General features: G+C 38.3%; 2 protein-coding genes across 12 annotated transcripts in view; one reads left to right on the plus strand and one right to left on the minus strand.

The window, feature by feature from the left end:
- The window catches only part of LOC138843592 (rho GTPase-activating protein 20-like), a 1064354-nt gene that overhangs the window by 1016771 nt on the left and 31763 nt on the right, over positions 1–15820 (plus strand). The window lies entirely within an intron of this gene.
- LOC138843594 (zinc finger protein 585A-like) lies at positions 8249–13604 on the minus strand. The gene has a single exon (XM_070048242.1). The coding sequence runs from the start codon at positions 12297–12299 to the stop codon at positions 10515–10517; it is 1785 nt and encodes a 594-aa protein (XP_069904343.1). The 5' UTR covers positions 12300–13604; the 3' UTR covers positions 8249–10514.

Raw genomic sequence — 15820 nt, forward strand, 5'->3', positions numbered from 1 at the left:
AAGTCAACAACAGGAGTCACTGTGCACTTACTCCTCATGTAGGATCTCTGTCCTTAATGTGCTGTACATTGAGATTTAATGCTATAATGAGTACTCAAACAGTATTTTTCACTTTGTGTTTCTATGTGGGTGCAAACTGTTGAAATCTTTACTTAATGTATACTAAACTGATCTTCTGTATATATAGAAAATTGAAAATGAATCTTGATATGAATGGAAGGGGAGAGAGAGCGGGAAAGGGGAGGGTTGCGGGTGGGAGGGAAGTCATGGGGGTGGGGGTGGGGGAAGCCAATGTAGTCCATAAGGTGTACTTTGAAAATCTATATTCATTAAATAAAAGTTAAAAAAAATCTATGTTTAAAATGATAAACTCATTAACCAAGAAGAGGAATTTGCTTACTTTACACAGTATTTTCAAAAGCACCTGTAGGATTTTACAAAACATTTAATTCTTTTAGGCCTCTGGGTCTTTTTCATGAAGATAAGCATCATGTCTAGTAACACAAGATCTTTAGACTTTTTAACTTTCAGACATTTGTATCATTGGCATTTTATATTATCAAAACTTAAAATTTAGCATGACTTCACATTTTAACAATATCTGTTATATAACCCAAATAGCCTGATTGACTAGCTGGTGACTCTCCAAGATGAGAGACATATATCCTTTGACATTTCCAGAAACCTAACTGGAAATATCAAAGTCCAAATTCTTTGGAACTTTGATTTTTTTTTGAATGCCTGTAAATGATGACAAGAAGGCTTAAAATATTTGGTTGAAATAAGATCCCTTAACATCATGACAGAGTATAGATCAGATTTGATCAAATCATAACTCTTAAAACTCAGTTGTTTTAAACAATTAGAACTTAAGAGGCAGTAAGAGAACATAATAGATTACTTTAAAATAACACAAAATCTGTCTCTTTGTTGTTCAAAAGTCAGAAATAAAACCTTAAATTTAAGACCTGGTGCATTGAATCAAATCCCATAATTTGGAACAGTTTTAAGAGTCAGAACTAGGGAAGAAAGAATAGCACCCACATGGGAGACCAGGAGGAAGCACCTGGCTCCTGGTTTCAGATCAGCGCAGCATGCTGGCTGCAGCACACCAGCCGTAGTGGCCATTTGGGGGGTGAACCAATGGAAGGAAGACTTTCTCTCTGTCTCTCTCTCACTGCCCAGCTCTGCCTGTCAAAAAAAAAAAAAAAAAAAAGAAAGAAAGAAAGAAAAAGAAAAAGAAATAAATCAACAAATGACAAAACTGCTGAGGATGTGGAAAAAAGTTACCCTGGTCCACTGTTGGTGGGAAGTAAACTGGTGCAAGCCACTGTGAAAGACCGTATGGAGCTATCTTACAAATCTGATTATAGACCTACCATTTGATCCAGCCATCCCACTCCTTGGAATTTACCCAAACCAAAAGAAATTAGCATATGCAAGAGTTATCTATAACCCCATGTTCATCACAGCACAATTCACAATAGCTGAGATCTGGGAACAATCCAGATATCAATCAATTGTTGACTTGATAAGAAAATTATGGTATATACACACTATGGCGTACTACTAAGTTACTAAAAAAGAAAGAAAGAAAAAGAAACCCTGTCTTTTGCAACAAGATAGATAAAACTGGAAACCATTATACTTAGTAAAATAAACGAGTCCCTGAAAGACAGATATCATGTTTTCCTGATCTGAGGTAGTTAATAGAGTACCTAAAATGTAATGTATTGGAGTTATATACACATTTTGAGATTTGATGATTGTCTAGAGCCCTTGTCTTTTCCATTGAGGAAGTGATTTTTTTTAAATTTTTTTTTTCTTCATACTATTTGCTGACTTGTTGAACTCTTACTTAGTGTAGGGTTAACTATACAATCATTAAGTAAACTGAAAACAGATTTTGTAAAAGTTAAGTGGGAATGTGAGAGGGAAGAGGAGAAAGGGTTGGCGTGTGTGTGGGAGGGAGGGTATAAGGGAAGTGTCACTTACATTCATTAGTCTGTATATATGAAATATATCAAACTTATATTAAATAAAATTTTAAAAGGAAGTAAATATTTAAAATTCAAAAAAATTATACCAATATCAAGGAGAATTTTAAAGGTGTTTATATATAATATATATATGTGTTTAATATATGACATTACAATATAAATGTACATATATATAATTTGTAACATAAATATATAGAGCAACATTTTGAAATTTTTATAATGTATTTATGATCAGAAATAGCTCAGATTTCTGTAATAATCCAGTTTCTGATCATTACAAGAATGAAGAGTAAGCCACCAAGTTGTAGCTCATAATCTCTGTTTCTCTGTGTCTCCAAGTCTACCAACCTCTAAAATTAAATAAACATACATAATTCTGGGATAAAAATCACATTAAGATCCCACTATTTTCCCGCATAATTTTCAGGAAATATACTAGTATCTAGACACACAGAGGCAAATTTATCTAGCTATAAATTATATGTATGTTATATATGTTACATATATTCATATATATATATATATATATATATATATATTACATTGAGGAGAAAGAATTATTACCCTTGGCTAAAATGGCCCTGAGACACTGTGTACCTGACAGTTTCCAGAGCAACTTACAGAATGTTGGGGGTGATGATGATCTTACAATAAAAGTGAAATCACCATGGCCACAGATTCACAGAGCTAGGATTGGCCTAGAATAAAATATTTGTGCAAAAGAGTGACTCCAGTGAATTTAAAAATTTACTTAAATTTTCATAATTAAAGGTTAATTTCAAGTTCCATGGATGTCTGTAAGGCTAAGAATGAAATCTCCTGCTAATGAGTGATGGAACTGGCCCTAAATTGTTCTCATATACTGTGAAAATAAAATTTGGACATCTTCCAGAATTTGATGGCCTTACAATGTTAAAGTAAATCATGGTAGCCTGAAGTTCCCTGCACTAGAATTGGCACAAATTAGGTTATTATTTATTGAGGTGGTAATAATAAATTTGAATCAATATGAAAAATAGAGAAATGTATTCATTTCAATATATTGACAGTTGTGTGTACAAATGGTAAATTTAGTAGAAGCAGGAATAAGGTTACAAGGAGATGTAAGAGATATTAATAAAAATAGCCCTAAATACACATTTAAATACAGAAAATGTGTGCTCTCTTAAATCAAAGAAAGCTTATGCCACTGAATTCAGTAATTTTAAAACCAAGATAAAATTGTCTTGACCCAATGCATGGAAATTTTAAAGATTATGACAATTTTGATTCTCGAAATATAAGGAAGCTATAAAAAGTGTCCTTGAAAGTGTAAAAGAATGTAATGTTCTAAAATTATTTGATAGGCCATAAAGATGGAGGTTGCTAAGACAACTTGAACATTATTTAGTGCACTCAGGATATGAAAATATAAGTGCCCAAAAGAATCATCATACCTTGGCAGTGCTAAGATTGCTTTCCATGTGGATATTGACGTACTCAGATGAAATTAATAAAATGAAAAAGAAAATAAAAAATAGAAACCTGATGCACATGGAAGTTAAAACTTGGCCTTGCCCTTAGTAACAATGTGTATTTTAATGGGAGCCATAATTAAAAAATAAATATGTGGATGAATATTTGGTGAAAAAACAGTCCAGAATAAACTGGAAAAATTACAGTATGATACAGACTTGCAGTTTGGAAAATTTCCACAATCAGAAAATAATTTACAGTTCCAGGAGCATCTAGAAACAATAAGAATGTATCCTATGCTGATGACCATGATGGTGCTGGCACTGCAATGTACTCAAATCCTATACACATGACAGTTGCTTGGACAACTTCCAGCACTTAGAGTGAGTTGAGGACCACACAATTATAAATCAAACCTTGGTACCCATCATTTACATGTGTTAGGAATGTCACAAATTGGGTTATTCATTACACATGCAGGTGATAGTAGTAAATGACAAAATAAATATGCATTCCATGGAAGGCATTTAATTTTGATTATGTGGTGTATAAATTAATTTGGAAGAAACAGTCATAATCATATAGAGATATGCTAATAATTGGATGGTAGAGTAGGGAGGGAGCTTACTGCTCTAGCCCAGGAGAAGATAGTTTTAAAAAAAGTGGAAATAGAGTAGTCTCTGGGAAGAGTTAGGGAAAAAAATGACAGAGGAAATTCTACTGACATGAGAGGGACACAGTGGACCCACATGGAGGGTGTGGTGCCCACAGTTCATGACTCCAACAGGTGAGAGCCTATGCACCAGAACTGGAAAGTGAGGTGAGACAAGACCACAGTAGCCTGAGCCACTGGAAAATGTGGCAGGAACCTAGAGGGAATGAGGCTTAAATCTCCAAGGGAAAGTGTGCCAGCCAAACTAGAGAGAAAAAAAGGGACAGTACAGACACGTTTCTCTCTCTCCAATCACCTCACAAAGGCATGCAAGCTGATAGAGCAGGAGCCATTTTGGACATACATAACAGCTGTGCCAGCCTGTGTCTGCACAAGGCAAGCAGCCGACTGGAAACTCCTGATGCTGGTAGGGAGAAATAACAGGAAGCCAGGAACTTGTGACTGTGTTAAACTTCTGAAGCAAGACTGTGAAAAAATAAAAAACTGAGGGTGTGTGGGAAGACTCACGGTGTGGCTGGGACTTTGAGCACTCTCAGTGGGAGAGGCCACAAGCTTGGGGGTTCCTGGTTACCTGATGAGAGACATTTCTGGAGAATCTGAACTTATACTGAGGACTACACAGATCCTTTGTGTGGTTCTTTGGACAGAGCAGACAAATATTATACCCACTGGGGCTAGTACTCAGGCACTGGTCTCCATTGAGGAGAAGAGCCCAACCGAGCAGAATATACTTCCCTTCTGATTAAAAAAAGGAGAAATAAGACTTAACATGCCAAACTTGGGTGTGTCACCTGAGGCACACCCTTAACACCAGAGACTGAACAGAGTTCTCTGGCCACACCCACTACAAGCCTCCAGAGATTCAGTGAAAGCAGAAAGTCCACTTATCTACAGAGTCATAGTACAAAAATAAAATCCACCACAGTGGAATAAAAAGAAATCTTGTTGCTCTGGACAAGTGGTGGCAAATTCTTTCTATTTCTGTTATGAAAGGTCTTTATTTCACCTTCATTCACAAATGAGAGCTTTGCAGGGTATAATAATCTGGGATGACAGCTTTATTCTCTTAGAATTTGGGCTACATTTTGCCATTTTCTCTTAGCCTGCAGGGTTTCTGATGAGAAGTCTGCTGTGAGTCTAATTGGAGATCCTCTGAGAGTAATCTGATGTTTCTCTCTTATGCATTTTAGAATCTTCTCTTTTTGTTTCACTGTGGCGGTTTGATTACAATGTGTCATGGCAACGATGTTTTCTGATCATGTCTATTCAAAGTTCTGTGTGCTTCCTGTACTTGGATGTCTCTTTCTTTTTCCAAACCCAGAAAGTTTTCTGCTAGTATTTCACTAAAAATGCCTTCTAATCCTTTCTCTCTCACCATGCCTGCAGCAACTTCTAGAACCAGAATGTTGGTCTTATTTTTTTTATAGTATCCTGTAGATTCCCAACAGTCTTTTTTAGATTTCTAATCTCCTGTTCTTTTGTTTGGTTTGACTGCATACTTTCCTGTACTCTGTCTACTAAGTCTGGTATTCACTCTTCTGCCTCAGTGATTCTATTTTTAAGGCTCTCCACTGCATTTTTTACTTGTTGTATTATCTTCATTTCATTTTGATTTCTTTTCAATATCTCAATTTCATGTTCTGTTGAATTCTTCATTTCATCTTGATTCCTCCTGATAATTTTTACTTCATGGGAGAGATTTTCTTTCATGTCCTTCATGGATTTCAGTAGTTTGTGCATTTGCTTTTGATTACTTCTATGTAATGTTATGACCAAATTTTTGAGTTCTATTTCTTGCACTTCTACTCTCATCATCTTCATGACCTAGTATTGAAATGTCATGTTCTTTTGGGAGCATGATGATGTTTTCCTTATTCTTGCTTCTTGGATTCTTGCATTTGGCATTTGTGGAAATACTAGTCTTTTTTTTTTTTTTCTGGCAGTTTTTATCATTGTATTATAACTGTAGATAAATGGACTTTCTGCTTTCACTGAATCTCTAGAGGCTTGCAGTGGGTGTCGCCAGAGAGCTCTGTTCAGTTTTCAAGGGTAAAGGGTATGCCTAAGGTGACACACCCAGGTTTGGCATGGTAAATCTCTTTTTTTAATCAGAAGGGAGTTATATTCTGTTCAGCTGAGTTCTTCTCTTCAATGGAGACCAATGCCTGAGTACTAAATCAAGTGGGTATACTATTCACTATGTCCCAAGGACCACATAAGGATCTGTGCTCTCAATGTGGGACCTCTGTCCTTAGTGAGAATTAACAGTAAATCTAGTCTTCAAACACCTGTTTAGCTGGGAGCCTAGGAAAAAATGCTCAGTCAAGTAATATTGTGAAAAATTAGTTATAAGTATTATGAAAGATAACCCAGACAAAACAGCAGTCCAGCAAATCATTCAACCTCACTGAAACTACCAGTGGCTACATCATTCATTTTCTATTAAATCTGTTTATAATAAGATTTAATTTGATGAACACTTGTAAGAAGCTGTGGGGACTTAAACAGGGATGAAGAGCTATTTCTTATGGGTAGTAATGGAGGTGGAATGGATTAGTTGCAGAGCTAATATCTAGATGGGAAATAAAAGAGCTACTGCGGCTAGATGCATCAAAGCATTTGTAGCCCTGTTATCATGGGATAGCCAAGCAACCTAGGAAAAGTGTTCCTCCTGAGGGTATCCTGAGGAACTAACTGAATGTAAATCAGATTTATATTAATCCAGAAAGGACTTTGTAAATCGGAAGGAATAAAAACACACATTTTCAATAAAAATGAGGGCCACCTGCAGGAGCAGGGAATAATGCAACAAAAAAAGGTTATAAAAAATTATAAGTTAAATTAATACAAAAGTGTACTACAGGGGCCAGCACTGTGTCACAGCAGGTTAATGCCCTGACCTGAAGTGCTGGCATCCCATATGGGTGCTGGTTCAAGACCCAGCTGTACCACTTCCAATCTAGCTCTCTGCTATGGCCTGGGAAATAGGAGAAGGCCCAAGTGCTTGGGTCCCTGCACCTACATGGGAGATCTGGAGGAAGCTCCTGGTTTTGGATCAGCACAGTACTGGCCATTGTGGCCAATTAGGGGTGAACCATTGGATGGAAAATTCTCTGCTTCTGCTCTTTCTGTGTAACTCTGACTTTCAAATAAATATATCTTTTTAAAAAAATACTACATTTATGCTCCTGCTTCTCTATTGCAATGGGTACCACATGGATAGACTTCATTCCATGTTCTTGTCTCAAGGCAATTAGGAATAGAATGAAAAAGCATAGAAAAGTGGCATCATGAATGAAAAAGGCATTATGCACTCAGTAATACAGGAAAATTCAGATGAGTGTGGCAACTTATAGGGTTTGAGGTTGTCCCTTTAAAGATTGAGGGTAATGTGTGTGGCAACATCTACTTGCATATTCAAATAGACCTTGGGTAGTGGAGTCTAATCCAGATGTGCACACAGATAAGTTGAAATTTCTCATGGGTATATAGGTCAACACACACTCATTCCCTTGTGTTGCACACAACACTTATTACCCAGAGCCAGGGTACACTATTATGGCTGGAACGTGTGTCACTTGATATGCCTATGGTCACATCACTGGTTTGCACTACAATAATGTGGGGAAAGAATCCTGGGTGGCCAAAAAAGCAGCTATGAAACAAATAACTTTGTAATTGATGAAGATGGTATTCCAAGTAACCGTTGAAATAACTGTTACTCAACTTTTAAATATTTATTAACAAAATTTACACAAGAGAGCACAGTTCAGTTCGTATACTTGATCCCACTCACAATAATGAGAAACCAAAAGTTCAGGTTGTATCAGAGAAAAATTTCTGAAGAACGGTTAACCACTCTCTGTCTTAATTCATCATGAAAACTGCCCAATACTCACTAAGGTGTGATTCCACCAAAGAATTCTTCCAGACAAATTATATTTCAGGGAATTCTCTCTGTAATCTTGCTATGTTCTGTGGAAGTTTGCCTAATAATAAAGGTATTTCCCATTACAATACAGTCATAGGATTTTTTCTTTCTGTGAGTTGTCAGGTAACCATTGAGAGGTGACATATGGTACATGACTTTTCTATGCATGTATGTTTTCTCATTTTGGAGTCTCTTCATGTGAATTAATGGCAGAAATTTTTTTTCACATTCATTAAATTGACATTTTACTATATGAATTCTCTTGTGTTAGTTGATGTTTAATTTCTTGTTTTTTTTTTTTTTTTTTTTAAAGATTTTTATTTATTTGACAGGTAGAGTTGCAGACAGTGAGAGAGACAGAGTTAAAGGTCTTCCTTCTGTTGGTCCACTCCTCAAATGGCCACAATGGCCAGAGCTGCACTGATCTGAAGCCAGGAGCCAGGTGCTTCTTCCTGGTCTTCCACGTGGGTGCAGAGGCCCAAGCACTTGGGCTGTCTTCTACTGCTTTCCCAGGCCACAGTAGAGAGCTGGATTGAAGAGGGGCAGCTGGGATTAGAACTGGCACCGATATGGGATGCCAGCATAGCAGGTGGAGGGTTAACCTACTGCTCTACGGCGCCAGCCTGATGTTTAATTTCTGGCTATGGTTTTTTGAGGTCTATTGCACTTGAAGGATATCACCTTTTTTGAGTTGCATATTTATGCAAGCCAAAATTCTATGAAAATATGCTTCCACATTCATTACACTCCTAAGAAACCCCTTGTGTGAATTTTCTGATGTATAATGCCATTTCTGACAAATGGCTTTTTATCACACTAATAATATTTCTGAACTTTTTTTTTTTTAACAATTTACTTTATTTATTTGAAAGACAGAGTTAGAGACAGAGAAGCAGAAAGAGGTCTTCCATTCACTAGTTCACTCCGCAAATGGATGCAATGGCTGGAGCGGCAGGGATCCAAAGCCAGGAGTCAGGAGCTTCTTCTGGGTCTCCCATGTGGGTGCAAGGCCATCTTCTACTGCTTTCCCAGGCCATAGCAGAGAGCTGGATCAGAAGAGGAGCAACTGGGACTAGAACCAGTGCCCACATGGTATGCCAGCATTTCAGGCCAGGGCTTTAACCTACTGTGCCACAGCGCTGGTCCCAACCTTTCTTCCTTATGGGAGTGCCTATTGTATGGGATGTAATTTCCAGCAAAAGGCTCCATCACGTGGTTATGTTGATTTTTGGAAAAAGTCCTTCACATTCATTATATTCTTAAGTTCTCTCCCTTCTTTGATCTACACGTTATGAGGTATTCCTTCTGGCAAAAGGCTTTCCCACATTTATTACAAGATTTCCACCATGTAATAAATTCTCTGATGTTATATTGTGTGATTTTGGCAGAGTTTTCCAACATTCATTCCATTCATAAGGTTTCTCCCCCATGTGAATTCTAATGTTTTATGAGGTGTTACTTATGGATAAAGGCTTTTCCATATGCATTATATCCAAAGTGTTTTCCCCCATATGAATTAGATGATGTGCAATGAAGGCTGAATTATGGGAAAAAGCTTTCCAAGTCATTATGTCCAAAAGGTTTCTCTTCATGTGCATTTTCTGATGCATTCTAAGATGTGACTTATTGCCAAGGGCTTTTCTACAGTCATTGCATTCATAAAGTTTCTCCCCAGTGTGAATTCTCTGGTGTGACATGAACTATGATTTATAACATATGATTTATTAAGGCTTTTCCACACTTACTAGATTCACAAGGTTTCTGCCCTGTGTGAATTGTTTTGATATGAGTATAACTTATAGAAAAAGGCTTTTCTGCAGTCATTACATTTATAAGGTTATTTCCCTGTGTGAATCCTCTGATGCATTTGGAGTTGGAACTTAAGATTTTCCACAGTGATTACACTCATGAAGTTTCAATACTGTGTGCATTCTCTGGTGCATTATGAGGTTTAACTTTTGTCCAAAGGCTTTTCCAGTCATTACATTCATAAGGTATCTGCCCTGTGTGAATTCTCTGATGCATGATGAAGGTCGAATTATGGCTAAATGCTTTCCACAGTTATTACAATCATGAGTTTTCTACCCTGTGTGAATTCTCTGCTGTGATATGAGGTCTGTATTTGTCCAAAGGCTTTTCCACAGTCATTACATTTATGAGGTTTCTCCCTTGTGTGAATTTGCTGGTGTATGATGAAGTGTGACTTTCATCCAAAGGTTTTTCCACAGTCATTACATTCATGAGGTTTCTCCCCTGTGTGAATTTGCTGGTGTATGATGAGGTCTGACTTTTGAGTAAAGGCTTTTCCACAGTCATTACATTTATGAGGTTGCTCCCCTATGTGAATTCGCTGGTGTATGATGAGGCTTGACTTTTGTCCAAAGGCTTTTCCACAGTCATTACATTTATGAGGTTTCTCCCCTGTGTGAATTCGCTGGTGTATGAGGTCAGACTTTCATCCAAAGGCTTTTCCACAGTCATTGCATTTATGAGGTTCCTCCCCTGTGTGAATTCGCTGATGGAGTATGAGGAATGACTTTTGAGTAAAGGCTTTTCCACAGTCATTACATTTATGAGGTTTCTCCCCTGTGTGAATTCGCTGGTGTATGATGAGTTTTGACTTTTGTCCAAAGGCTTTTCCACAGTCATTACATTTATGAGGTTTCTCCCCTGTGTGAATTCGCTGATGTAAGAGGAGGTTTGACTTTTGTGTAAAGGCTTTTCCGCAGTCATTACATTTATGAGGTTTCTCCCCTGTGTGAATTCGCTGGTGTCTGATGAGGTCTGACTTTCGTCCAAAGGCTTTTCCACAGTCATTACATTTATGAGGTTTCTCCCCTGTGTGAATTCGCTGGTGTATGATGAGGCTTGACTTTTGTCCAAAGGCTTTTCCGCAGTCATTACATTTATGAGGTTTCTCCCCTGTGTGAATTCGCTGGTGTATGATGAGGTCTGACTTTCGTCCAAAGGCTTTTCCACAGTCATTACATTTATGAGGTTCCTCCCCTGTGTGAATTCGCTGGTGTATGATGAGGCTTGACTTTTGTCCAAAGGCTTTTCCGCAGTCATTACATTTATGAGGTTTCTCCCCTGTGTGAATTCGCTGGTGTATGATGAGGCTTGACTTTTGTCCAAAGGCTTTTCCACAGTCATTACATTTATGAGGTTTCTCCCCTGTGTGAATTCGCTGGTGTATGATGAGGTTTGACTTTTGTCCAAAGGCTTTTCCACAGTCATTACATTTATGAGGTTTCTCCCCTGTGTGAATTCGCTGATGTAAGAGGAGGTTTGACTTTTGTGTAAAGGCTTTTCCGCAGTCATTACATTTATGAGGTTTCTCCCCTGTGTGAATTCGCTGGTGTATGGTGAGGTGTGACTTCCACAGAAGGCTTTTTCCACATTGAAGGCATTTATGATGTTTCTCTCCGGTGTGAATTTGCTGATGGTTTATGAGGTATGACTTTTGTGTAAAGGCTTTTCCACAGTCACTACATTCATGAGGTTTCTCCCCTGTGTGAATTTTGTGTTGTTTCCTGAGGACTGACTTTTGTCCAAAGGCTTTTCCACAGTCACTACATTCAGAAGGTGAATTAAAACTGAGTGATTTTCCACAAGGTTTACACGTGTAAAGTTTTTCCCTTGTATTTAGTCTCTGATTTATTGCAAGATGTGACTGGTGAATGACAGGTTCAACATACATAATGTACTTATAAAATTTCTTTCTTGTGTGAGTTTGTTGATGCATATTGAGGCTAGAATTGTCATGGATAGCTTTTTCTATTTGCGTTGCTTTTCCAAATGTGACAGTTGATTTATTACAGTTTTCTGCCATATGAACCCTCTCAGATTTACAGAACATCTTTCTTGTGAAGACTTTTGCTTGTCCAGTGGGTCCAAATGGCTGCTTCATGATGTGAATATTGTCATGCTGACTAAGAGGCTCACAGAACTGGAGAGATTTTCCAGGTATCTTAGTGTTATCAAATTTCTCTCCAGCCTGTAGTTGATCAGGCCCACTGGGGGGAAACACAGTGTGACATTTATTGCATTCCTCAGGCTTCAGTCCTGAATAGATTCCCTTTTTAATAATCAGTGTTGGAACATGGATTGAATTTAAACTAAGTGTTTTTCTTAATTCTATTCTCTTGAGAGCTGATGTCTTGTTATTTTTCATAAAATCCTGATTCAGATTTTTGTCCTGACTTTCCTGGTTGATCCTAATCAGGTCATCCCTTTTCATGACCACTGAAATGAGAAAAAGCAATCATGTCACTGAATCACATGTAACTGTTTCTCCTGGCATACTCATGTAAAGGGAATGAAGTTACTTGTTATACAAGTGGCATAAGATTTTCACAAAATCAGTATGAGGTACTTATTTGTGACCATTATATGTTTTTTCTCCTTAATAGATTAATATACCATGAGGTTTCCCAATGTTCAAACATGATCCTTTTTACTATGGGAAATTGTCAAGGATGGTAGAATGACATTTGTGCTATGATGTGTGGGATGCCTGCATCTCAAAACAGTGTCAGTTTGAGCCCTGGCTACTCTGCTTTCAGTACAGCTCTCTGCCTATGTAAACTGGAAGGAACCAAATAATGGTTCATGTGCCTGGGAACCTGTGAGAAACCAGGGAAGACTAGAGGGATTCTAGAGTTTTGGCTTCAGACTAGTTAGACCTAAGTGTTGCAGGCATCTGGGAAGTGAGCTAATAGAGGACTTCTTTCTCTCTCTCTCTTCTCTCACTATCACTCTGCATTTCACAAAGATGAAGTAACTATAAAATATTTTAAAGAATGGACAAATATTTAATAAAATTATTCACCCACTACCTAGCAACCATTTTTTTCCCTGTGCTTTTTCTCCAGTTTATTTTTATAAAAATTGTGTGCTTTTTGCTTCTCTGATATCTCAACCATAAACATGAAAAAGTTTCACTGATCATTTACTTGCAGGTGGAGAAGAGTGAAATGTGCCTGTACTTTAAGCAGGACAACATTTAAAGAGTATGATTTGAATCTCTGAGTGTCTCATGCTCAGTCTTCCTAGGTAAACATCATTTGTGGGATTTTTCAAATGAAAAACTATTTTGTCTCTACTCTATGACAGCTTCCCCAAATTCCTAAGGACACCCAACACCTTCAGCTTCTCAGAAGTACAACAGGAACAGAAAATTCCCAATATACCACTTTAGTTAAACACTCCCAATCAGTTTGAAGAATTTGTTTCTGCAAACCGGGATGTGCTCATCTTCTTTGAAAAGTGTTTTCTAACTCATTCTGAAATCATCAGTGCTGGTTACCTCCTCTAAATTCTTTCTAGAAGCATTCCTGTGTGATAATTTGAATTTCTGGAGACTTTTGATCAGTTTCCTCCTATTTTCACTGAAAGCTTCATTTCCTATGCTTTTCTTATCTTTTCATTTGCTTATTTCTCAGTGATACTGAAAAATAAGAGAAATCATACTTCAAACTCCACCCTTCAAGAAATCTGAGCCACTCAACATAACCCCACGAGGCTACTTGACCTTGGGTCTCAAAATCTCATTACTTTCTTGGTGAGTCTAGGATCACTTATTTTCATGTTTTTTTTTTTTAACTTTTATTTAATGAATATAAATTTCCAAAGTACGATTTATGGATTACTATGGCTTCCCCCCCATAACGTCCCTCCCACCCACAACCCTCCCCTTTCCCACTCCCTCTCCCCTTCCATTCACATCAAGATTCATTTTCGATTATCTTAATATACAGAAGATCAGCTTAGTATACATTAAGTAAGGATTTCAACAGTTTGCTCCCACACAGAAACATAAAGTGAAAAATAATAGATAATTTTTTTAAATGATGATGAAATCAGATCAGACCTATTGTCATGTTTAATCCCAGTGAGAGTCAAGTTGGGAATTGATAATTTCTTTTCTTTTTTTTTTTTTACAGAAGATCAGTTTAGTATGCATTAAGTAAAGATTTCAACAGTTTGCACCCCCATAGAAACACAAAGTGAAATATATTGTTTGAGTACTCGTTTTCATGTTTTATAAGTTTATGCTTAGTTTATGATTTCTTTTTTCAAAGATTTACTTTATTTATTTGAAAACTAGAATTATAGAGAGAGAGATAGAGAGAAGTCTTCAGTCCCCGTATGGGCACAACAACCAATGCTGGGCCAAAATGAAGTTAGGAGCCAGGAGTGTCTTTCTTGTCTCCCACACGGGTACAGGAGGCCAAAGACTTGGGCCAACCTCTGTTCCTTTCTCAGGTGCATTAGCAGAGAGCTGGGTTAGAAGAGGACTAGCTGGGACTGGAACTGGCACCCATATGCAATGCTAGTGTTGCAGGCTGGAGCTTTAACCCACTGCACCACAGTGTCATTCCTAGCTTCATAATTTCTGATGTCACAGCACAGAGGCTTACTCATGACCATCTTTTATTTTTAAAGATTTATTTATTTGAAAGTCAGAGTTACACAGAGAGAGGACAGGCAAAGAGAGAGTAAGGTCTTGATCCAATGGTTCACTCCCCAATTGGCCACAACAGCCAGAACTGTGCTGATCTGAAGCCAGGAGCCAGGAGCTGCTTCTGGGTCTCCCTTGGGTGCAGGGGTCCAAGGACTTCTACTGCTTTCCCAGGCCATAGCCAAGAGCTAGATCGAAAGTGGATCAACTGGGTCCTGAACTGGTGCCCATATGGGATGCTGGTGCTTCAGGCTAGGGTGTTAATTCACTGTGCCACAGCACCAGCCACATGACCATCTTTTAGCATTTACTTATTTACTTACTTGAGAGTCAGAGAGACAGAATGAGAGATAAAGACAGACTGAAAAAGAGGTTTGCCAACTGTAGGCTCACTCCTCAAATGTTTCCAACAGACTATAATTTTCTTATTTGTTTGAGAGGCACAGAGGAAAAAAAAAGAAGGAGACTAAGAAAGAGAGAGTTCACATTTATTGATTCAGTCCTGAGCAAGTTCTATGCCTGGGAAAAATCATGACTAGGAATTCAATCTGAGCAATGAGTTAGAAATAAGTTTCTGGGGGCTGGCATTGTGGCATAGCAGGTAAAGCCACCACCTGCAGTGCCAACATCACTTATGGGCACCAGTTTAAGTCCTAGCTGCTCCACTTCTGATCCAGCACTATGTTATGGCCTGGGAAAGCAGTAGAAGATGGCCCAAGTCCTTGGACCCCTGTACCCATATGGGAGACCTGGAAGAAGCTCTTGGCTCCTAGCTTCAGATCAGTACAGCTCCAGCCATGACAGGCAGTTGGGAAGTGAATCAGTGGATGGAAGACCTCTCTCTCTGTGCCTTTCCTTCTTCTCTCTCTCTCTGACTTTCAAATAAATAAATAAATCTTTAAAAAAAAAAAAAACAGAAACAGGCTGGTGTGGCAGCTCAATAGGCTAATCCTCTGCCTACAGCACTGGCACACCAGGTTCTAGTCCCGGTCGGGGTGCGGATTTTGTCCCGGTCACCCCTCTTCCAAGCCAGCTCTCTGCTGTGGCCCAGGAGTGCAGTGGAGGATGGTCCAGATCCTTGGGCTCTGAACCAGCATGGGAGACCAGGAGAAGCACCTGGCTCCTGGCTTTGGATCAGCACAGTGTGCAAGCCACAGCACACCGGCCATGGTGGCCATTGGAGGGTGAACCAATGGCAAAAGGAAGACCTTTCTCTCTCTCTCTCACTGTCCACTCTGCTTGTCAAAAAAAAAAAAATAGAAAAATTAATCTTAAAAAAAATAAGTTTCTCTATGTTG

The sequence above is a fragment of the Oryctolagus cuniculus genome, chromosome 8 (genome assembly GCF_964237555.1).
Source record: "Oryctolagus cuniculus chromosome 8, mOryCun1.1, whole genome shotgun sequence".
NCBI classification, from domain to species: domain Eukaryota; kingdom Metazoa; phylum Chordata; class Mammalia; order Lagomorpha; family Leporidae; genus Oryctolagus; species Oryctolagus cuniculus.

Excerpts from the sequence above, each read along its gene's own strand:
- LOC138843594 (XM_070048242.1), bottom strand. The coding sequence starts at position 12,299 with ATGAAAAGGGATGACCTGATTAGGATCAACCAGGAAAGTCAGGACAAA.